This window comes from Hemitrygon akajei, chromosome 3, assembly GCF_048418815.1.
Source record: "Hemitrygon akajei chromosome 3, sHemAka1.3, whole genome shotgun sequence".
NCBI lineage: Eukaryota > Metazoa > Chordata > Chondrichthyes > Myliobatiformes > Dasyatidae > Hemitrygon > Hemitrygon akajei.
This window is the reverse complement of record NC_133126.1, coordinates 163,699,753-163,724,597: the sequence shown is the minus strand read 5'-3', so window position 1 is coordinate 163,724,597 and position 24,845 is coordinate 163,699,753. Positions and strand designations below refer to the sequence as shown.

Here is a 24,845-nt window from a genome sequence, read left to right as displayed (position 1 = left end):
CAACATACACATTATTGATAATAAATTTGATTCTGATTCAAGAGCAATAAGAGATGAGCAATAATGTTGGTCTTTTAAGCTATGACCCCATCTTGAAACACGAGTACAGACAGAATAAAAATGGAAAGAATATCAAAGCAGACATTGGTGAGGCACAAAGAAATGTCGCCTGAGAGCTGGCATAGACTTAATGGGCTGAATGGCCTGCTTTACCATCACTAGGAAAGTGGAAATACAGTACTGTGCAAAAGTCTTAGGCACTCTAGATTTTTTATCTGGTTTCAGATGGTATGGCCTTTACAGAGCCTTAATCTCAACATCATTAAGGCGATCTGGGATTACCTGAAGACTGAAGTCAGTGAGACAAAGTCTGCCAAAGAACTGTGGCAAGTTCTCCAAATTGCTTGGAACAACCTACCAGACAATCTTCTTACACAATTGCACAACAGTGTACCGAAGAGAATTGATGCAGTTTTAAAGGCAAAGGATCAAATATTGATTTGATTAAGCTTTTTTCCAGTTTACTACACATTATAGTGATTCTTTTGATATTTGGAAACTTTTCATTTCATTATTTTTGAAAGCATCTAGGCTTTACAGAATTTTTAACACGTGCCTCAGACTTTTGCACAGTCCTTGCCTTGGAGAAGAACGCTTTCTTACTCATTATTCTGACTGTGCCAGATAGTGGACTACTGAAGTAGAATATGAAGGAGGGGCTGAAGTAAGTGCTTATAAACATAATTATTGATTGCTTATAGCTTGCTTCTTCACCGTCTTCCTGTGCTTTGTGGAGACACAAGACATTGAGCAGAAGCTGGAGATCTTGTGCAACATACACAAAATACTGGAGGAACTCAGCAGGTCAGGCAACACCTATGGAGGGGAATAAACCTTTATTCCCCTCCATGATGCTGCCTTTTCTGCTGAGTTCCTCAGCATTTGGAATGTGTTCCTGTGCTCAAACTTGTGCTAATATTGCTTTTTGTGACTGTATGTGCCATCATAACTACTGTGTGCACTCTGTGCAATGCACTGTTCCATTTAGCTGTATACAATTGAACTTGAGGTGAACAGAGAAGTTGCTTTGGTTGAAATGACTGGCTGAGAAATTGTGCAAGTAGTTGCAAATGAAAATGTGTGTGTATATGTTTTTACACTGGCAAAATATATTGGACACTACGTTTACATAGGAGAGCATTATCTCAGATAGGTGTTACAATCATAAACTTAAAAATACTCAAGTTACAACATGGAAACCTGGTTTTTAATTTACAATTGCTAATGCAAGTTCAAAGGGAATGTCAGATGTTACAGGGACAAATTTAAAGTTCATCGTTGACACCAAATATACAGACTGTCAGAATGTACGACGAGGAGATAATTCAGAGAGATCTGGAGAGCATCAGCTTTTGAGTTAATGCTGTTTGGTACAGATAAATAAGATGGTGCGTGTAACAACAAATCACATTTAATGTGATTACAAGATAGAAGGTTGAACCTTGATGTAGATTATTCAAGAGAAAAATCCTGGAATGGCTCAGTCCTCAGGTTTCAGAGTATTAAATGAATAGCTTCAGATGGCACTGCAAGAAGCAGTGACAGATTGTTACTCATCTTGTTAGGTAATAGTGCAAAGTCTTAAAGATGTGAGAAATTAAATCTGGCATGAGTGGGTGCTGCGAGATAAAATAATTAGCTAAAAAGGTCTTAACTGCATTATTAAGAGCGAGGAGCATGAGTTCAATAATTTGTTATTAACTCTTTAAAGTAAACTTATAAAATAGTTTTAGTCACCATTCTTCTGAATACACAGGAATCTTAATGAATGAAAGAAAATTAAATGGTTTCAGAATATTGTCTTTCTGCATGGTGTACTACAGCCATAATTGCAGTTTTCAGAAACATAATGCTTGATAATTGCATTACAGAGTTAATCGTTCTGAAGGACTTAAATCAATGTCCTCAGCACACTTCTGGATTATTTTGAATACCTTTCATGGAATTAAAATGGAATATAGGTATGATCAAGTGTTGCATATTTAAATAAAAGATTATTCCAAAAAGTGGGTCATAAGCTGGTGAACACATTAAAATTTGACTTGTTATCATTACCTAGGCTCAATGTCTGGGAATCCATGAGCCTACTGAAGGCTGGAGGCTGAGAAACGGCCTGGCCTGTGTTTAGAGGTCTACGTATGTGCATGATGAGTGCGTGGCTGGGAGAGAGGGAGAAAGAGGGCTTGATTTGCTGCTGTTCTTGGTATGTTCAGTTTTATTCTGTTCTGAAGGCATGTCACGTTGGTTTCAGAACATGTGGCAACACTTACAGGTTGCCACATGTTACAGGAAACTCATTTGTAAGGCCAGTGATGTTGTGGGGGTGGAACTGGACTCTCTGACTGTGGTGTCTGAAAAGAGGATGCTGTCCAAGTTGCATGCCATCTTGGACAATGTCTCCCATCCACTCCATAATGTACTGGTTAGGCACAGGAGTACATTCAGCCAGAGACTCATTCCACCGAGATGTAACACTGAGCGTCATAGGAAGTCATTTCTGCTTGTGGCCATCAAACTTTACAACTCCTCCCTCGGAGTGTCAGACACCCTGAGCCAATAGTCTGGTCCTGGACTTATTTCCACTTGGAATAATTGCCTTCTTATTTATGGTTTTATATTGCTATATTTCTACACTATTCTTGGTTGGTGCGACTGTAATGAAACCCAGTTTCCCTCGGGATCAATAAGGTATGTCTGTCTGTCTGTATCCAGCACGTCCCTGGATGTGTTGGTTGTTGACACACTTCACTGTGTATTTTGGCCTACATGTGATAAATAAATCTGAATCTGGAGCTGATGGAAACCAAAGGAGTCACTTCTAATCAGAATATGAATTAGAAGCAGAAACAGACCATTTGGCTCTTCGTGCACGTTCTGCCATTCAAAAACATCCAATTCTGATGTAAAAGAACAGCTCGCTTTCCTCAAATTAACTTCATTTGCCTTGAATGCCTTTCCACGAAAACACACCAATCTCTATGAAAATAGCAACCCAGACTACGCAACCCTCATGAGCTTAGAATTCTAAGCATTCATTAGACACCGGGTGAACCAATTTCTTCTCATCTCAGTTATGAATTGTCGGAACTTTATTTTCTAATGTTAACTGCTGATTACAAACTTTGTAGCCAGTGGAATCATCCCCCTGCATCTGCCCTATCAAGAGCTTTGTACATTTCAATCAGTTCGTCTTTATTGCATTCAATCTATTAGAAGTGGATCCTTATTATGTTTTTGGATAACCAGATCTGTAGATAAGGTCCCAGGTGTAATCAGACCAGGACCAATAATAGAATGGCAGTGAGCTGTCTCTATTCTTATACTCAAACTCTATTGCAATAAAGGCCAACATATCATTTGCTTTCTCAAATTACTTGCTGTAACTGCATGCTAACTTGCAATGTTTCTGTACAAAGACTCAAGTCATTATACAATAAACACCTTCAATCTCTTATAATTTAAAATAATAGTCTAACTTGCTCTTTTTTTCTAACCAAATTGGATAACCCCAGTTTAGATAGATAGATAGATAGATAGATAGATACTTTATTCATCCCCATGGGGAAATTCAACTTTTTTTCCAATTGTCCCATACACTTGTTGTAGCAAAACTAATTACATACAATACTTAACTCAGTAAAAAATATGATATGCATCTAAATCACTATCTCAAAAAGCATTAATAATAGCTTTTAAAAAGTTCTTAAGTCCTGGCGGTAGAATTGTAAAGCCTAATGGCATTGGGGAGTATTGACCTCTTCATCCTGTCTGAGGAGCATTGCATTACCACATTAACTTCAATGTTGCCCATCTGAAAATTCCTGAGGTCCTTGTGTATCCTTCCACAACAAATAATGGATCATATTTACATTATCAGTGTGATGGATATTCACTATCCTTGGACTATCGCTCATGCTTGCAAATCTCGGATTACTACACACAGCAGCTGCCACTTGTAAGATTCAAACAGTTCTAAGTAAATTTTCGACTTCTATTTGTAAATGGAAGTCAGTCTTCAGTTCTTAAAATGTAAATGGCAAGTGGTAACCAGCTTAAAGAGCACTCTCTTTTGAGCAGCTTTGGAAACAAGTTCTATAGATAGTAGGCATTCTGTGAGAAATAAGATTTAGCTCATTACACCTGTTTTATTACTGCTCAGAGTTGCAGTACAAGAAATAGGTTGTTTAATTTGGGTTATTTCAAACTGACAAGCTGACTAAGTTGCTTAGTTCAAGGAAGCCTGCAGATCAGATGGATAATATCACTGAGAGTATTAAATAACACGTGTTTATAATTTGGAGTTTTATACACACCTTCAAGGAAGTTAGCTTCACTGTATCGATTATGCCTACACAATTCATATCCCTTCATACCCTGCATATTCATGCGTCTAACAGTCTTGTGGACACCACTATTATATCTGTTTCTATGATCCCCTCCCCCAGGCACCTACCACTCTTTGTGTAAAGAAAACGCTCCGTTAAACTTCCCCTCTTACTGTAACTGCATTCTATCTGGTATTTCTACCATAGGAAAAAAAATGATTCTGACTGTCTACCCCATCTATGTCTCTCATAATTTTGTAATCATCTATTAGATGTCAAAATTTCTGGTCAAGATGTTGTCAAGCTGCAATGTTCATTGATATATTGGCTCACAGTTAGCTTTTCTTAGGTTTAAAGGGTTAGTTTTTGGGGCAGTGTGGGAAACTAGGGGTCAGGTTAGGGTTTAGGGACAGGATGAGTGGCAGTTAAAGGTCAGGGGCTGTAAGAGAAGAATCTGGGTAGGAGGTACTGGGAATGCAGGTCAGAGTGCTCCGTGGTCGAACGTCAGTGATCCCAGAGTTCAGGTTCTGGGTCGGGGGTTCACACAGGCAGTGAGTCCTAGGTACAGGCAAACCTGTGAACCCCCTCCCCCACCCCCAGAGCACTGGAGTCAGAGATCGTATGAGTCGGGAGTCAAGGCTTGAAGTGACACTGGTGATAAGCGAGATTAGGGGTCGATAGCTAGAAGGCAGAGTGGTCTAGAGGGCAAAGATGAAGGTCAGAGTATGGCAAGTCCTGATGTAGAAGGCTGAAGGTAGATGCCTGAAGGGTTCAGAGGTTTGGGTAAATTAAGTCAGAACTGGGGTCTGTGATCGTGTAGAAATTGAGGTCCAAAGGTCAAACTTGTGATTGGCATGTCATGGGGTTTAGGCTCGAAGGTCAAACCCATAATCGGTGACATCTGAGGTGAAGTCCAAAGTTCAAGTCCTGATGTTTGTAAGTTTGGGAGTTCAGGGCCAAGATTGGAGACCTGGAGGCAGCCTGTCTTGGAATTGGAGGCCTGTCTGTGTGAGTGGGAGGTGGGTGGGAAAGGTTTTTTTTTTGATGCTATTATCTTGTTGTTGTTGTTGTTGCTTCTTGTTCTCCTCTGCTGAAAATCGTGGGCATGCTACGATGGCACCAGAGTTTATGACGACCCTTGCAGACTGCCCCCAGCAGACCATTTCTAAATCCGAAATCCTCGCCCCCCCCCCCCCCCACTGTGTCCAGTGCTCCAGAGAAAACAGCCCAAGTTTTCCAACCTCTCCTGATAGCTAATCCTTTCTATCCAGGCAGCATCCTGGTAAACACCTTCTGCATTCTTTCCAAACCCTCTACACACTTACTGTAATGGGGCAACCAGAACTGCACATTATCATCCAAGTACAGCCTAACCAAAGCTTTGCACATATGTAGCATTACCTCCAGACTATTATACTCAAGGCCCCTAGCAACGACGACAAGCTGGCCACGTACCTTCTTACCATTCTTTCCTACGTGCGTTCCTACTTTCAGAGAGGTATGGACCTGGACCACAAGATCATCAATGCTCTTAACGGTCCTGCCATTATCTGTATATTTTCCCCTTACTTTGACCAGCCAAAGTGCCATGGCTCATATTTGCTCAGGTTAACCTCCATCTGGCCTTTCTCCACCCAGATGTGTAACTGAACTATAACCTTCTGTATCATTTAACAACCTTCTTCATTGTCCACAACTCCATCCTGTTTACCAAATCAATTTCTAAATGCCCTGCCACCACTATCTTAATAAAAGATTTCAGCATTTTCATAACTCTTATGTCAGGCTAATTGATTGATTGCATCTTGTTTGCTCTCTTCCTCATTTCTTTTGTAGTGGGCTTAGACTTGCTACCTTCTATTCTTTGGGAGCCATTGTAAAAACCTATGGAATTTTGGAAGGTAGTAACCAATGCATCTACTCTCTCCAAAGCCAACTCCTCAAAACCCTGAGAAATGGCTCATCAAGTCTTTCATGGAAAACAGTGGTAAAACATTCTTTCTTGTCCTGTACTTGAAGCTAGTTTCAAAGGAAGAATGTAAAGGCTCAGGTAACCAACCCTTGTATAAAGAATGAAATCTAAACCTCCTATGAGGATAGGACAATGACAGGAGCAGCTAAAATGTTAAAGAGAAAAATCATGAAATTACTACTAAAATAGTTGTGCAGTGACGTATGAACATAAAGGGAGGATTTAGAAAATAGCCTGAAGTCAGGCAAGATACTTATGCAATGTAGCATTTTTCTAACATTGCTTTGTTACACATAAATAAGCTTTATCTATGAAATAAACTTAATATATCTTGATGTGTAAAGTTCACCTCAACGAGCACAAAGTCAGATTAATTATTTAAATCAAGCTTTGATTTACCTAGTGATTTTCTGGATGCAGGGTAGCTTGATGGAGTGGACACTAATATTTGGACCAGAATTTAAATGCGGCAATGTGAGTCATCACTCAGAAGAGCTAAATGCTGAAACTACTTAAGAGCAGCCTGACAACACTGAACAGAAAACAGCAAGGCAGCACCAAATTCTGAACCTCCAAACCTTTTCTGAGATATTCTAAAGGATTGTACTATTTAGCAAAATGAAGAGTGAAATCTGAAAATATACAAAAATTAAGAGTGGTGATGAAATAGGACGGAATGAATGATTTGATTCGGTTTAAGGAGCTATTAATCGAGCAAATTGTTTTGAGGGTTCTCTCTGCGCACGCTCTTATCTACTAATAAGGTAACTGTTTGGAAAACATTTAATTCTCTAAACAGGGAACCTGATAGATTTTTCAATGTGGAAGAGAGACTTTGTGATAATTTCTGATTAGATGCACAAACAGATAATAAACAATTGAGAAGTCAGTCTACGGTGTTAATGAACTATTTAAATGCAAGAACAGAATCAAACTATTTCTCAGCTAGGTTCTGGCTTCTTTTCTGTCATACTGCCCAGAAGTTAAGGTATTAGGAGTTATGCGACATGATATTAAAATTATGTGACATGAGACTTAAGTTTGTATGAATCCAGTTTGATCCCACAGCCCCCTCACCTCACTGTAATGGCTTTTTAAAAAAAAAGAGGAGCTCTGCTTTCTTGTTATTATTTCATCTCCAGTTAATACAAATCATCCTTAGAATATATATCACCTTCTCTTGTTCTGACACGATAGCAATCTGATCCTAATTTCTTATTTCTAAGCAATGAAATCCAAACAACATTCTTTTACTTGCAGCACATTATGACATTTCATGGAGCTGGAAGCATGGCTCTGTGTATGTTCAAAATAAGCTTTCCAGCAACAAATAAGAGAAAATTTGGACCATGAATTTCTCTTTCATGAGGTGAGTTAATAATTGAAAGATCTGCATTGAAGTGAATTTCAGTGCATTCCAGGTTAAAGTACCTGATATTTAAATTATATCTCTAAATATATTACAGATTCATCTGATGGTCCTCAAATATTTTATAGCTACCTGTACAGTTGCAATGTTATGATTTGACTGAACTGTAAATCACATGAAAACTTACTAAAATCTGTTTGAAAGGTTGAACAGAATAAAAGACGCATTTACATTAATAATAGGAAGACCCACAGAAACAAAATGTTTATTTTTAAATGATCAAAAATCCTAATTTTGACATTATAGAAAAGCATTTTGCAACCAGAAAATTAGCACGAACAACATTTAATTTGGACACGTTATCTGAACTATTCTCTCCAATATTTTAATTTATATTGCAACTGTTAATAAAAGCGGCACATAAATGAAATTATAAGTAGTTAAGGTTCTAACATGCTTTGAAAGAACAAAAAACTTTCATCCATTCCCAGCTCAGACAACAACAACCCTTCCAGTTTTACAATATTTTTTTCGTGGGACAAAAAACGTCAAGGCCAAAGAAGGCAGTAAAGTTGGCACCTATCATGCAGTAATGAAGAAAGACAGTCAAGCTCTGAATGAAAGATAAGAATAAACAGGAGAAGCTGGATGATATGATTTTTGAATTTCAGGTCATGGTTACTGGTAGCGGGCATACTAAATTGCAGTCATAGATGATTGTGGACAATTAAAACCCTACTGAAGTGGAGATGTTCTTAGAGCCTCAACAACGGCAGGTTACAGTATGAGCGTGGAGTTGTATGCAGGTTCAGCTAAATGTGATAAATGGGTGAGAGATCCCTACTGTCACAGGAAGCAATGTGACTCTCTCCATGTGACACCAAGAAATGACTGAATGCAGTGCCCACAGTGAGGGTAAAGAACCAGACAACCCTTGCCGCAGCAATAAACTGGCACTGGTATCAGATGGTAATGGTTTATTATTGTCACATGTACTAAGGGATAGTGAGAAGCTTTGTCTCATGCACTGACCATACGGATCAAATCACTACACAGTGCATTGAGGTAGAACAAGGTAACAATGCAGGGTGAAAGCTACAGAGAGAGTGCAGTGCAGGTAAGCAATAAAGAGCAAATTCATAATGAGGTAGATTATGAGTTCAAGAGTCCATCATATTGTTATTCTTATCTAAAGATGTGCTCCAGAATTAGCCAAATATCCAGATAAATTGATCCTGCACAGTTGTAACACTTGCATCTACCTAACAACATGGAAACTTGCCTGTTCAGAAAAAGCAAGAAAACCTAATTTGGCCAATCATCAGCAAACATACAAAGGAAAATGATTACAGCTGCTGCACAGCAATCAGTACAGAAGGTCCACTGCTGAATGAGTGTCTGCTGCTCAACCATATTCAGCTGCTTCAACAATGAGCCTCTTTTCATCATGTTGGCTGATGAGAGCACAACATTCATTCCATTTGAAACTCCTCAGAAAGTGAACCACCCTGTGCTGACACACAGCCAAACAGCGACCATTTCCAACACGATAGTCTTAACACTTCTGACTTTCAATGGTGTTACCAAATCACAAAATTATAGTAATATCCTCAGAGTCACCAAGACCAGAAACTGAAGACCAGTGACAAAAGCAGGGCGGGTACCCTGAGGCACACGATCATCTCCTGAAACCCCGTTGCCTTCCCCATGTCTGCAGGTCACAATTCGAGAGCATGATCAACCTACCCATAACACCTCTATTCATTCATCAGGAGTCATACAGCACTGAAACAGGCACTTTGGCTTAACTCATCCATACTGACCAAGCTAGATTTGCCTACATTTGGACAATATCCCTATAAACCTTTTCTATCCATGTACCTGACTAAAAGTCTTTTAAACACAGATACTGTAAGTGTACCGTCCTCTACAGCTTGCTGCAGGTTCCATATATGCGTCACCCTCTGTGTAAAAAGGTTTCCTTCCAGGTTCCTTTTAAATCTTTTCTCTCCCACCTTGGTAGAAAGAAGCTTGCTTGGTTTGTACTATATATGTTGAGTGAACTCGGCCTTTTCTCCTTGGAGCAACGGAGGATGAGAGGTGACCTGATAGAAGTGTGCAAGGTGTATTGATCATGTGGATAGTTGGAGGCTTTTCCACAGGGCTGAAATGGCTAGCATGAGAGGGCATAGTTTTAAGGTGCTTGGAAGTAGGTACAGAGGAGATGTCAGGGGTAAGTTTTTATACGCAGAGAGTGGTGAGTGCATGGAATGGGCTGCTGGTGACGGTGGTGGAGGCGGATTTGATAGGTTCTTTTAAGAGAATCCTAGATAGGTAGAGGGAGCTTAGGAAAATAGAGGGCTATGGGTAAGCCTAGGCAGTTCAGCACAGCTTTGTGGGCCGAGGGGCCTGTACTGTGCTGTAGGTTTTCTATGTTTCTACGTCTTTCCATCCTTGCTGTATATGGCTTGTGCATCACATTCCGAATGTCAAAAGGCCTGAACAGATTAGATATGGCAAAGTTATTTCCCATGTTAGGGGAGTCAAGGAATTGAGGCCACGACTTCAGGATTGAAGGACATCCATTTAGAACAGAGATGCAGAGAAATTACTTTAGTCAGAGGGTGGTAAATCTGTAGCATTTGTTATCACAAGCGGCTGTGGAGCGCAAGTCATTGGGTGCATTTAAGGCAGAGATAGATATGTTCTTGATTAGCCAGGGCATCAAAGGGTATGGGGAGAAGGCAGGGGAATGGGGATGACTGGAAGAATTGGATCAGGCTATGATTGAATGGCGGAACAGACTGGATGGGCCGAATGGCCCACTTCTGCTCCTATATCTTATGGTCTTATAGGACGCACTGCAGTTTCTTGCCTCAACTACTTGGACAGGACCAGAGCAACTCGGATGTCAGCAATTAGGAAGGCAAATGATTTCAAACGAGAGAAAATCTGCAGATACTGGAAATCCGAGCAACACACACAGACCTGCTGAAGGGTTTCGACCCAAGATGTCGACTGTACTCTTTTCCTCGATAATGCCTGGCACGCTGAGTTCCCTCAGCATTTTGTGTGCGTTCCAGGCAAATGCTGGTGCTGATCGGCTGTAGGTGAATTGGAGTACAAGATAAACCACAATTGGTCTGCAGGGCAGCTAGCGCATTGGAACAACGCTACCTCGAGGTTTTGCTCACATCTGCAGAACATCCTGACTTGAAGGTCTTCTTCATCAATGCCCTGAAGCTCTTATCTAACAACACTGAGGAGAACCTCAGGAGGAAGGGTCTGCAAAGGTCCATTCTAGCTCACCATCACTTTCCTGTGGCTAATGGGAATGGACAACATATACCATTGATATAGTCATCCTTTAGATAAATTGGTGCTAGTTGTTGCCTTGATTGATGCAGTGAATATCGATTCTTTACAGATTTCAACAGGGCTTTCGACAGACTTCTGATAAATAAGCTGACTGTAGCACATGGCTTATAAATGGTCCAAGGCTTGTCTGAATTGTCTGAATAAGAATTGCATTTCAACTTTTATATGTGCTTTTTTAAAGAAATGGGATGTGGGAAGACAACCATTTATTGCCCATCAATAATTCCTTGAGCAGGTAGGGCAAATTGCCTGATAAAGTTGAGGGGAATATTGGGAGTGGGATCAGCAGACGTAGGGGTTTCGGGTTGACAGTGCAATGCAGAGTTGCTCAAGGGTGAAAGCAGCGCTGCTTTCACTCAGTCTCGCAGCTGAACTGGCCTGGCATTTTGCCATATTGTTTCAGGAGTACCCAGCAGTGGTCACTCTCATCCAACATTTTCCACGTTTTCCTAGAATTGTTTGAAAGGAACAAGGTTAGGCAAACTACATTATCCCTCATACCTCAATCAGAAATTGCAGCAGGGCCGAAAAGTACTCAGTGCCCACTAGAAAAAATGTCAGGTTTCTAGACTGATGCAAAATGACCGAAATATGGTTGTTAGCATCTCTCGCTCGGGAAATAAGAGACTTTACGCTGAATGTTGCTGAAAAAAAGAATTGCCAGTTATTGAACTGGCAGATATATGGGTTGGGAGTGTTGTGGAAATAACAGTATCCATCCAGCTAGAGTCTTTGTAAAGGCAGACTGAAGTGGAAGGAAGAGTGCAGTGCACCGGGATATGGTGCAGCTTTGTAGCAATGATCTACAGTCTATCGGTTCCCAATCTCAGCTGTACTACTGTGAGTAGACATCAGGAACATCAAAGATACCTTCTAGAGAGGTGAGAAAATTGATTCATTGCTTAGCTGTTTTCTCATACTCCCTGCTGGGTGGCTCAGATTAATAAAGCCTGCTCCAGATTTACAGCTATCTTATCTCTCAGCACGAGACACTGCAGGACACGTGTAGAAGCGAACGAACATAAAAACACACAATCGAAAGTGAATAACACAGTATATTTACTAATATCAATCAGATGGTGTAAACCTTTCCACAAACTGATCCTGATTATAAATGTTATATATATGAACCTTATGGTTTCAATAGTTAACCTACATTGCTCATTTATAACAACCCGATACTTTTATTTTTTAAACATTAATTAATTTTGCATGAGATTTTAAAATATACAAAATACTCAGTGTGTACTCCCAACTTATGTAAATCAATATATTTACATTACTACATGATCAATACAGCTACCATACAGGAAGCTGTATTAAGTAATGACAGCAGAAATGAGTTTGCATGTTCTTTTGCTACTCTCTTTAAGAGTGATTAGCATTTCACATTATTGTGGATAATTCATTGATGAAACTGAAAGGCTGACTCAGACCTTGCGAGCGGGTTCACCTTCCATCTACCCTTATAGATGGCTCTTATCTAGAGCAGAGGTTCCAAGCACAATTAATTCCCGAGAACCCAGCACGAGCTGATTTGTGAGACTCATTTCGAGGCAGAGACCTTTCCTGAGTAACAGTCAGTCCCTGCCTCTGGATTTTGTTAGGCAGATTGAATGTAAGTCTGCATCTCTCACAAACATCCAAAAGAATCGAACTTAAAAAAATACAAGTAAAGCATTTTAAATTCTTAAGTTTTAAAAATAAATTCACAAAGATACCAGCAAACAGAAGAATAAAATGTACTTAAGTAGATTCAGCGAAATCCATAAAAAAAGAATTTGTCCTGTGCTGATGTTTCTATGTTTAGCTGTTCCATTCAATTGAATTCAATGCGGATGCGGGACTTGTACCAGATGACCTCGGGAAAGCTCGCTGGACTGATTGCCTGGCCTCCATTGTACAACTGCAGCTGTTCATAATTCCCCACTGGAATCAACAAGGAGTTCACTGGTGCAGCACAATTATTCTGGAATTGACAATCAGCTGAGCGAAACTATCAGAAGTCCATCTTTACTCATGCCTTTAAGTTTTGTTCTACTGGTAAAAGCCAGCAAGATTATTAGCTTATTCTAATACACATATCCAGTGGTAACTTGCACACACAGGCAAGAAATGTTTTAGTCCAAGTGAGGAAGGCCAAAGGATCAATGTGTACTGATTCAATCCACATTTAATATTTTGATCACACCTTTGTAATTTCAACACTTTCTTGTCCACATTTATAATACCCCTTCTCTCATACCTACACCAGGAGTTGACCGTAATTACATCTGCTTTGCCTTGGTGGCCTCCATTATAAATGTAGGTACAAGAACAGAAAGCAGAAACTATAGACAAGAAAGAAACACTAGCAGGCATAATTTCTAATACAATGTGTAGATGTTCATGCAGTGGCTTTCAAGCTGGCCAGAAATCAGTCAAATCTTTTCATCTTAAGTTATTCTCACATAAAATGTCTTATTGAACTGAAAATCAAATTTCAGAATATAATCTAGTTAACTGATGCAATTTTTGCATAATTTCCAGTATCAAAAAGAAATCAGCAGATGTGAATCTATTGGCACATATGGCCTCAATGGACAAGCATTTGGAGACATCTAAACACTTACAGTGAAAGAACTGTTTCTAAGAAATTACTGTTACGAAAACTTTATAATATCTATTCTTATCCACATGAAACTTGCACATACCCGACATATCGTGTACACTGCTTGGGACTCGCTTTAGTGCTGGCTTCAGCGGCTTCTGTGATCCACTTCGAGCTGGAGAAAATGATGATTGCTCAGTTCCAACCTTTGGAGAAAGAATAGTGTGTTCAGAAAAGCATGAGTCATTGTAGTATCATCAGAAACCACAACTCCATAGACCATAAGACACAGGAGTGGAATTAGGGCATTTGCCCCATCGAGTCTTATCTGCCATTCTATCATGGCTGATATATTATCCTCCTCAAAACTATTCTCCTGCCTTTTCCCTATAACCTTTAATACTCCAATTATCAACCTCTGCTTTAAATATACCCAGTGACTTTGTCTCCACAGACATCTGCAGGAATGAATTCCACAGATTCACCACCCTCTGGCTAAAGAAATTCCTTCTCATCTCTGTTCTTAAGAGTTGTCCTATTCTGAGACCATGCCCTCTGGTCCTGGACTTCTCCCACTATATAAATTCCTGTATGTAACCTTGTACCCCAAAAATCCTCATCTTCACTATTCCTCTTACATAATGCTGCAGCAACATTCATAAATTAGTTTGAAGATTGCAAGCCAGTATCTGTTTTTATTTTTAAAAGAGTTTTATTGGTCAAAGGTAGAATGTAATGTCACTGTCCTTCATTTAACTTCACATTCATTGGCAAAGGAATGCTTTAAGCAATTATATCTCCCATGTTCTGTTTGAATTTGGTCTGTATTGAGACCCATGTATTGAGGTTGATGAAACCCATGGGTTTGCAGTTAAGTCTTGAATGAATTGGAAGCCTGCTCTGTTGAGAGGATAGTATCACTAATGTCATCATGACTGGACTTCAAGAAAAGATTTCCTGGTCAACAACTTTTCCCCTTGGACATAGGATGCAATTCAAACTTTAAAATTCAAGTTTCAAAGTGAATTTATTATCCAAGTATGTATATGTTACCATAAACTACCCTGAGATTCATTTTCTTGCAGGAACATAAAGAAATACAACACAATTTATGAAAAGCTATATAAACAAAAAATGATAAACGGCCAATGTGCAAATGAAGACAATTTGTACAAATAAAAAATAATACTGAGACCATGTTTACCATCCCTTTAAACATTGATCTTGCTGCTTGATAGAATTTTATTGACATTTGACTGAACTGATAACACCAGTCAGCTATAAACAGTAGAACTGACTTAAAATATTGTTCATTTCATAAATAAATTTCTCAGTCTAAAGGTCAGCAATGAAAATGGCACCCATTGCTCTTCAGTTCAATTAACATTTTTGACTACAAGTGAGGAAATGCTGGATTTTCTAATATCAATTTATGGACAGTGCAGGTGAGCAGAAACCTACAATGCAGAGTCAATGTTCAATTGTTAAAATTTACCTACATTTATCACATCATGTTATTGTGAACAGTTTTGGGCTCCTCATCTAAAAAAAGATGTGCTGCCATTGGAGAGGGTTCAGAGGAGGTACCCAAGGATGATTCCTGGAATGAAATGGTTATCATATGAGGAACATTTGATGACTTTGGGCCTATACTCACTGGAATTTAGAAGGGGAGGGGGGATCTCATTGAAACCTTTCAAATGTTGAAAGACCTAGACAGAGTAGATGTGGAAAGCATATTTCTCATCGTGGAGGAGTGTTGGACAAGTGGGCACAGCCTCAGGATTGAGGGGTGTCCATTTAAAACAGATGCAGAGAAATATCAAGAGCCAGAGGGTGGTGAATTTGTTACCACAGGCAGCTGTGGGGGCCAGATTGCTGGATGTATTTAAGGTGGAGATTGAGAGGCTTTTGATTGGCCATGGCATCAAAGGTTACAGGGAGAAGGCTGGAGAGTGGGGCCGAGGAGGGAAAAAAGGATCAGCCATGATTGAATGGTGGAGCAGACTCAATGGGCCAACTGGCCTAATTCTGTTCCTATGTTTTATGGTCTAGTATTTTCCAAGACAGGTACTCTGAATTTACTTCTTCTGACCTGCCTATTACTTCCCCTTGGATCCCCTCATCTTTCCCTTTCTCCTGTGGTCCATTCTCCTCTCCTATCACATTCTTTCTTTTCCAACCTTTGACCTTTCCCACCCACCTGGCTTCAGCTGTCACCTTCCAGCTAGCCTCACTCACCTCCCCCTATCTTTTTATTCTGCAATCTTCCCCCTTCCAGGTCTTGACCCTAAATATCAACTGTTCATTCTCTTCCAGAGATGCTGCCTGACCCACTGAATTCCTCCAGCATTTTGTGTATGTTGCCTCATCTGAGTATCACCCACTTAACATACTGGCCTCCTCAGCCTCCCATCCATTCGCCAACTGGTTCCATCTGCTCATCAGCCCTTCCTTAACTTGTTCTACTTACCACCTGCCTTACTCATCAGATTCCAGCATCTGCACTTATTACCATCTAATCACTGCTTTTACCTCTGCCTCCACCATCCTCTCATCCTCCAACTCCCCCCCAAAAAAATGGGTGATCCATTTGTCTCCCTCCTTATCGGGTTCTACCTAGTACCCACCATCTTCTGACCCCCGAATCCACCCTTCCCCAAACCTGACTCCATCAGCCCATCGTCTCTTCCACACCCCTCTCCCTCACCTTTTTATACTGGCCATCTCCCTTCCACACTCTCTCCAGGGCCAATGAAGGGCCTTGACTTGAAACCATTGCCTCCACAGATGCTGCCTGACCTGCTGAGTTTCTCCCGCAGTTTATTTCTTGCTCTACATTCCCACAGTCTGGACTCTTGTGTCTTTATTTCAAGTAAATTTTTTTCTTTAAAAATTATAGGATGAAGTAATTCTGAGAACGCTGAGATTATACAAGCTGCAATAGAGGAAAAATGTCAATTTAACTTGCTTTAGAACCTTATCTATTCCCTGTAAACGTGAGACTATTCTTATCATCTTTACAAAGAGAGTTCAGAGACATGGAATCTTCCTCCCTGAAGCAGTGAACAAAACCCTTTTTCAAATGTTCGTGTTTTCAAAGCAGAGAGCACAGATTGCAATTAATGCTTGTGCAACAGAAAAATTAACAAAGATAATGTACTGACGTTTTGCTTCCAAACAGTGGAAAAGTGTGGGCGGCAAACTATAGCAAATATATTAAGTTCAAAGGATTTGGAAGATTGCTGATAATAGGCACATTTGTCCTGTTCCTGATTCACTGTCTCAAAAAACTTGAGAATTTCAGGATACAAAAAATGCCAAAGAATGCAGAAAAGACTTTTCTTGAAGACTAGATCACTGAGAAAAGGAGGTTTAAAAGGAGCACAATAGACAGAGACCCCAAATAATAACTAGCAAAAGAGCAAAGGAGATGGAGAGAGTGAATGTGAAAGGATCACTGGAGATAGATCCCCAATAACTTCTAAAGGATGGTGACAAACAGAGACCCAGTGACTTTAAAGGTGATGTGGGAAACAGAAAGCCAGTGTGTTTGAAAGAAATGTGGCTGGGAGAGCCCAAGAGAGTTTAAAAAGATAATAGGAAAGAAAGCTTATTGAGCTTACAAATAATGGGAGGGGGGGGGGTGGGGGGGGGGAAGGGCTTGTGAGGTTTACAAAAAAAAGCATATAAAATATAATACAGTGAACTAAAATAATCTTTTGGTAAATTATAAATAGTTATTCAGGGATATGAAACAAGTAATTTGTCACTAAAGGTAACTTATTCTATTTCTCTTAATTCAGTGGACTGTGGATCCTGCACCATAAAAACCCCAGGGCACATCCTCAGTCCTGGATACGTCTTGTTTGTTGGTGGAGACTTGGATCTGGGTCTTGGAGGTTCAGCAATAACTGATGTCACACGGCTGAGTATATCATGGATAGCATATTTTTGGAGGGGATCATGCTACATCTCAAGAGAGTGCTCAGCAGTAAAAACAAAGAGTAGCAAGCAGGTTTCTAGAAAAAGCCCAAGGGCATTTTGTTCTCTGGCCAGCAGTTTCTTTCTGAGTAATGATAAGGGAAAAGGGTTTTCTTGTGGGCAGTAAAGGCTAAAGTACTATGGGTGGTTCAACTCGAGAGGAGGGAAGTGAAAAGTTAAGGCTTTAATAGTTATAGTTCAATATTCTACCTTTGGGGGATCAGGTGGACATTTCTTTGACTGCAGATGCGATTCTAGGATATTATGGAAACTCTGCCTAAATTCTGAAGGGGAACAGTTGAACAGTCAGAGATTGTGGTCTTTACTGATATCATAAGACAGGATCAAATGGAATGAGATCTTGCATGCAGAGTTTAAGGAATTAGGAAAGGCAGTTTCTGACTACTCTTTATATCAGTGATTAGAGAAATCTTATCCAAAAAGCTGGATCCCTTACATTGAAGCACTTCTTCCTTACTGCATCACAGTGTCAACCCAAGTTATCTGCTGAGGTAGAATTACTAAACTCAGAATAGTCCCAATCAGAAGTGTGACTGCTACCTTGAGGCAAATGTGATGCACAAGATGGGTAACCAGATCTTGCTCTTTCTCTTTGGATTCTGAGGTGACTTAAGTATTTTGCATCACTCTTCACTGTGGAAGACACTAGCAATATGATGGAAGCAGTGGCAGAAATGAGTGAAGTTGCCTTTACTAGGGAGAAGGTAGATAAAGCTCTTGGACCAGATGGTCTACATCCAAGGGTTCTGAAAGAGGTGGCTGAAGAGACCATGGAGGCATTAGCAATGATCTTTCAAGAATCAAATGATTCTGGCATGGTTCCAGAGGAATGGAAAATTACAAATGTCATTCCACTATTTAAGAAAGGTGAGAAGCAGAAGGAAGAAAATTATAGGCCAGTTAGCCTAACCTCAACGGTTAGGAAGATGTTGGAGTTGATTGTTAAGGAGTAGTTTTGGGGTACTTGGAGGCACATGATAAAATAGGCTGAAATCAGCATGGTTTTCTTCAGAGAAAATCTTGCCTAACAAATCTGTTGGAATTACTTGAGGAAGTAACAAGCAGGATAGACAAAGGAGAATCGCTTGATGTTGTATACCTGTATTTTCAGAAGGCCTTTGACAAGGTGTTGCACATGAGGCTGCTTAACGAGGTAAGAGTCCATGGTATTACAGGAAAGATACTAGCATGGATAGAGCATTGGCTCATTGGCAGGAGGCAAATGGAGACCGGGAATAAATGGAGCCTTTTCTGGTTGGCTGCTGGTGACTAATAGTGTTCCATAGGGGTCTGTGTTGGGACCATTTCTTTTTCTGTTATTTGCCAATGATTTTGATGAAGGAATCAATGGCTTTGTGGCCAAATTTGTGGATGATATGAAGATAGGTGGAGGGACAGGTAGTGTTGAGGAAGCAGAAGGACTTAAACAGATTAGGAGAATGGACAGAGAAGTGGCAGATGGAATACAGTGTTAAGAAGTATATGATCATGCACATTGGTAAAAGAAATAAAAGCATAAACCACATACTAAATGGAGAGAAAATTCAAAACTCTGAGGTGTAAAGAGACTTTGGAGTCCTTGTACAGGATTCCCTAAAGGTTAATTTGTAGGTTAAGTCGTGGTGATGAAGGCAAATACAATGTTAGCATTCATTTCGAGAGGACTAGAATATAAAGGCCAGGATATAATGGTGAGGATTTAGAAGGCACTGGAAAGCCCTTACTTGGAGTATTGTGAGCAGTTTTGGGGCCCTTTTCTATGAAAGGGTGTGCTGGACATTGAAGAGGGTTCAGAGTAAGTTCACAAGAATGATTCCAGGAATGGAAGGGTTACCATATGGGGATTGATTGATGGCTCTGGGCCTGTACTCACTGGTATTCAGAAGATTGGGGGGGGGGGGGGGGAGTTCCCACTGAAACCTATTGAAAGCTGAAAGACCTCGACAGAGTGGATTTTGAGAGGATGTTTCCTATGGTGGGAGAGTCTAAGATCAGAGGGCACAGCATCTGAATAGAGGAGTGTCCATTTAAAATGGAGATAAGGAGGAATTTCTTTAGCCAGAGAGTGGTAAATCTGTGGAATTCACTGCTACAGGCAGCTGTGAAGGCCAAGTCATTGGGTATATTTAAGGCAGAGCATGATAGATTCTTGATTAGTCAGCGCATGAAGGGATAATGAGGAGAAGGGTGGAGATTGGGATTGAGAGGGAAATGAATCAGTAATGATAAAATAGCTGAGTAGACTCGATGGGCCAAATGGCCTAATTCTGCTTCTATATCTTATGGTCTTCAATACACGATCCTTGGATTCTGCCACAGCTAGTACAGGTGTTGGGCAGGTTGTGCAGCCTCTTTCTGCTTGGTTCCTACATGCTGCCTCGTACACCATGTTGAGACAGGGTAACATGTGTTGGGACTTATTAATCCACCTACAGTAATGGAGTTCTGGGCCTTCCCCAAGGCTTTTGGGAGAGTTTGAGAGATTTTGAACAATTTCTTTTCTTCGGTATTCACTAAGGAGAAGGATATTGAATTGTGTAAGGTAAGGGAAACAAGTAGGGAAGTTAAGGAAACTATGACGATTAAAGTGCTGGTGCTTTTAAGGAATATAAAAGTGGATAAATTTATAGATCCTGACAGGATATTCCCTAGGACCTTGAGGGAAGTTGGTGTAGAAATAGCTGGGGCTCTGACAGAAATATTTCAAATGTCATTAGAAACGGGGATGGTGCCGGAGGATTGGCGTATTGCTCATGTGGTTCCATTGTTTAAAAAGGGATCTAAGAGTAAACCTAGCAATTATAGGCCTGTAAGTTTGATGTCAGTGGTGGGTAAATTAATAGAAAGTATTCTTAGAGATGGTATATATAATTATCTGGATAGACAGGGTCTGATTAGCAACAGTCAACATGGATTTGTGCGTGGAAGATCATGTTTGACAAATCTTATTGAATTTTTTGAAGAGGTTACTAGGAAAGTTGACGAGGGTAAAGCAGTGGATGTTGTCTATATGGACTTCAGCAAGGCCTTTGACAAGGTTCCACACGGAAGGTTAGTTAGGAAGGTTCAATCTTTAGAGTAAAATGGATTCAACAGTGGCTGGATGGGAGATGCCAGAGAGTAGTGGTGGATAACTGTTTGTCAGGTTGGAGGCCAGTGACTGGTGGTGTGCCTCAGGGATTTGTACTGGGTCCAATGTTGTTTGTCATATACATTAATGATCTGGATGATGGGGTGGTAAATTGGATTAGTAATTATGCAGATGATACAAAGATAGGCGGCGTTGTGGATAATGAAGTAGGTTTTCAAAGCTTGCAGAGAGATTTAGGCCAGTTAGAGGAGTGGGCTGAAAGATGGCAAATGGAGTTTAATGCTGATAAGTGTGAGGTGCTACATTTTGGTAGGAATAATCAAAATAGGACATCCAAGGTAAATGGTAGGGCACTGAGGAATGTAGTAGAACAGAGTGATCCAGGAATAATGGTGCATAGTTCCGTGAAAGTGGAATCTCATGTGGATAGGGTGGTGAAGAAAGCTTTTGGTATGCTGGCCTTTATAAATCAGAGCATTGAGTATAGGAGTTGGGATGTAATGTTAAAATTGTACAAGGCATTGGTGAGGCCAAATTTGGAGTATTGTGTACAGTTCTGGTCACCAAATTATAGGAAAGATGTCAACAAAATAGAGAGAGTACAGAGGCGATTTACTAGAATGTTACCTGGGTTTCAGCACTTAAGTTACAGAACAAGTTAGGTCTTTATTCTTTGGAGCACAGAAGGTTGAGGGGGGACTTGATAGAGGTATTTAAAATTATGAGGGCGATAGATAGAGTTGACGTGGATAGGCTTTTTCCAATGAGAGTAGGAGAGATTCAAACAAGAGGACATGAGTTGAGAGTTAAGGGGCAAAAGTTTAGGGGTAACACGAGGGGGAATTTCTTTACTCAGAGAGTGGTAGCTGTGTGGAATGAGCTTCCAGTAGAAGTGGTAGAGGCAGGTTCGGTATTGTCATTTAAAGTAAAATTGGATCATTATATGGACAGGAAAGGAATGCAGGGTTATGGGCTGAGTGCGGGTCGGTGGGACTAGGTGAGAGTAAGTGTTTGGCACGGACTAGAAGGACCGAGATGGCCTGTTTCCGTGCTGTAATTGTTATATGGTTATACATCTACCCTAGGCTGCTGTCTTGAGTGGCGGGTGACTTGGGAGGAGATCACGTACCTGGAGGCGCAGCAGGGCTGGCAGTTCATGAGTCGTGGGGAAGGAAGGGGATAAAGCAAGGTTGGGGAGGAAAATATTTAAGAGGGAAGGGGTCTGAAGGGTCTGTGTGAAAGGAAAGAAGCAGAGGAGCAGGATACAAGGTCTTAGAGGGTCTGAGGAATTGACAAGTTAGGGGAAAGGGAAGGTATTAGGTGGGGACAAGGAAAAGACGTGTAGGAATATGTGATTGTGTGCCACGTGTTTATGTGGTTAGAGTGCAGGCAGTTAGTGCTCCAAGTGGAACTCAGAAGCAGTTCCAGAATCACCTATTCCAATTGATAAACTGAGAAAACTGCTGGTAATCAAAAGATTGAGCCGCAATAAATGATTAAGGACCCTACCGTGACACCAAACGTTTCTCCATTCATTAATGTGGCTGTGGTTTGAACAATCTACAAAATACACTCGTTACCCAGGCCACACAAGACAGAAACTTCCAATTGTTTGTCAGGTTGGATTAGGATAATAAGCAGATTGAATGCCACACAAACAGATTACTTTCCAAGGTTCATACCATTCTTCATTGGGGGGGGGGGGGCTAAATCCTGACACACCCCACCCAATGAATAACTCATACTATGGATATAGAAGGGAAGAGAGGAGGTCATCTAGGTCAATAAAGGACAGTCCTACCATTAGTGCTCTTAACTGGACCATGAATAAAAAGATACTGGGAAATATTATCAACCCACTGCCTGGTTGTAAACGAGTGTTGCAGACTGTGCATTCTGAGCAGATAGTACAGGAGTCTCAGAACCGGTAATGCCACTTTACCATGGGCTGACTACCTACCATCAACACCAACAGCTTTTACAGAATGTTGAAATAAAACAGCTTAAAGCTGAGAAAATAATGGGCGGCTATTCAGTGATTTGGATGTTTTATTAATGTGGATACAAATCTTTACCTCAAATCTGACTCCAGCGTCAGGGGCGCCTTTGTTTCCTTCATCGATAATTCTGAGCGAGTCGGGATCTACCTTTTCCTCTGCCTGAGTTTTCTTTCTCAGGTAGTCCATTCTCTTCTGTCTGCTCAATTGATTATCAATAAGGGCTTGCAGATGATTCCTTTCAATGGAGCCCAGCAGAATCATGGAATCTACAGATAAAATCATCCCATGTTAGATACATAGAAATGTGAAGCCAGAACTCAATATAAACTCTAAATGCTGAAGTCTGCCAATCAGTTCATCACAGTGCTACTCCCTGTCAGCTTGAATAATCTATATTCAAGCTACAGACAACTGTACATACCTGCTTCAAATTTTCATATTTGCTTTGCTAACACAACCAAGCAGATAGAAAGATCAATATCCATGCAAACAGAGGTCACCTCAATAACCCAGTATGTTAAGGGAGCTTTGGAATTATTACACAAGGGTGAGAAGTTTTCACAGGGTGTGCTTGGTTTCCACAGTAATGTCGCACACTGTTCAGAATGGAGAGACAAATTAGATTTTCAGGGAAAGTAATACATATCAGTGGTTACATTGTACAACTTTAAGATGACTTACTAGCTGGATAAACCATTTACAGTATTATAATTAGTTTACACAACTCATCGTGGGAGATTGAAAAGTCAGGAACACTCCTGCACTGCATAATGTGCAGCTTGCAAACTCAGGTAGAGAATCCGTTATAACCAACAATAATAAAAGCACTGATGTTGGAAGCAGCATGGCTGCCAGTTTAATAATCCGGTGCAGTATTTAAGAGAGTATAAATTGGTAGCCTACAGAGGTTAGGAACATTTTAAATTACACCCACTCAATCAAATTAGGTATGCATATCATCTTGCAATCTCACAGAACAGCAACAACAGCGAGCTTTCAATTTGCCTACTGGTGTTTAAAACATTTTATTTTTCTGAAGTACCTACAGTCATGTCTCTGCATCAAAAGACTTAACGAGTACTGTTAAGGTTAATGCACATGGCAGGGCCAATTCCCGGCACTGTCTGTAAGGAGCTTGCATGTTGTCCCTGTGACTGTGTGGATTTCCTCCAGGTCCTCCGTTTCCCTTCCACATTCCAAGGGTGTACAGTACAAGTTAGGTTTAGTATGCTATAAGCATGTTATGTTGCTGCTGGAAGCACGGTGACAATTACAGGCTGACCCTAGTGCATCTAAGACTGTGGGTTGGTCGTTGATGTAGACAATGCATTTTGTTGTATGTTTCAAAGTTTTGATGTACATGTGACTAATTGAGCTAATCTTTATTTTTATAAGCTATTGCTAATCACTTCAGATCTCTGCTACCAATTTTGTAAACTGATGAAGTTATTTTGCAAATAGCCACTGATCAGTTTTAAAATATTCAGAAAAGAGTATAACATGTTCAATACAAACTGATACCAACTATCCATGACTACAAATTGCAGATGTATATAAATTATTATTAGTCTGTACAATGAACCATTGGAAAGCCAAACAAGATGCAAGAACTGATCTGGGAAAAGAGGACAGTTTAGACACACAATGCATAGGTACAAAACTGGAAGCAAGAAAATGATAAAATGCACCAGGAAAGAGCAAGAAGGAAGTGAAAAAAGAAATGGAAAGCATGAGAGAAATGAAAAATATTGGGAAATGTCAGAAGAAGGAGCAAAAACACAAGAGGTTATAAACAATGTTGTTTTATCTCTTTTGCCATTTAATTCGAGTGAATTAATGACAGTGTTAAATCAATACCCGTTGAAACAAGATTAGCACTTCCAAGTAGAGAGAGAGGAATCAAGCTGGAAAATACACTTTCACAAGCTCAAGTACATAAACAAATCTAATTCCTAAACATTACGTTTACCAAAGATAGCATACGTCACATGTAAACTCCATTTAATTCTGCATAATCAATGTTTCCTTTCTAAAGTAGCCCACAGTATCTTTTTT

The 24,845-nt window shown here is 40.2% G+C and overlaps 1 protein-coding gene across 4 annotated transcripts in view; it reads right to left on the bottom strand.

Moving 5' to 3' along the window:
- Positions 1-24,845, bottom strand: part of clcn2c (chloride channel 2c) — a 510,268-nt gene that overhangs the window by 80,285 nt on the left and 405,138 nt on the right. For all 4 annotated transcript variants that reach the window (XM_073041207.1, XM_073041210.1, XM_073041208.1 and 1 more), the window contains exons 17-18: positions 22,866-23,056; positions 13,798-13,900 (exon numbers count right to left, since the gene is read on the bottom strand). In XM_073041207.1, the coding sequence (XP_072897308.1) occupies positions 13,798-13,900; positions 22,866-23,056 (294 nt within the window). The remainder of the gene's footprint in view (positions 1-13,797; positions 13,901-22,865; positions 23,057-24,845) is intronic.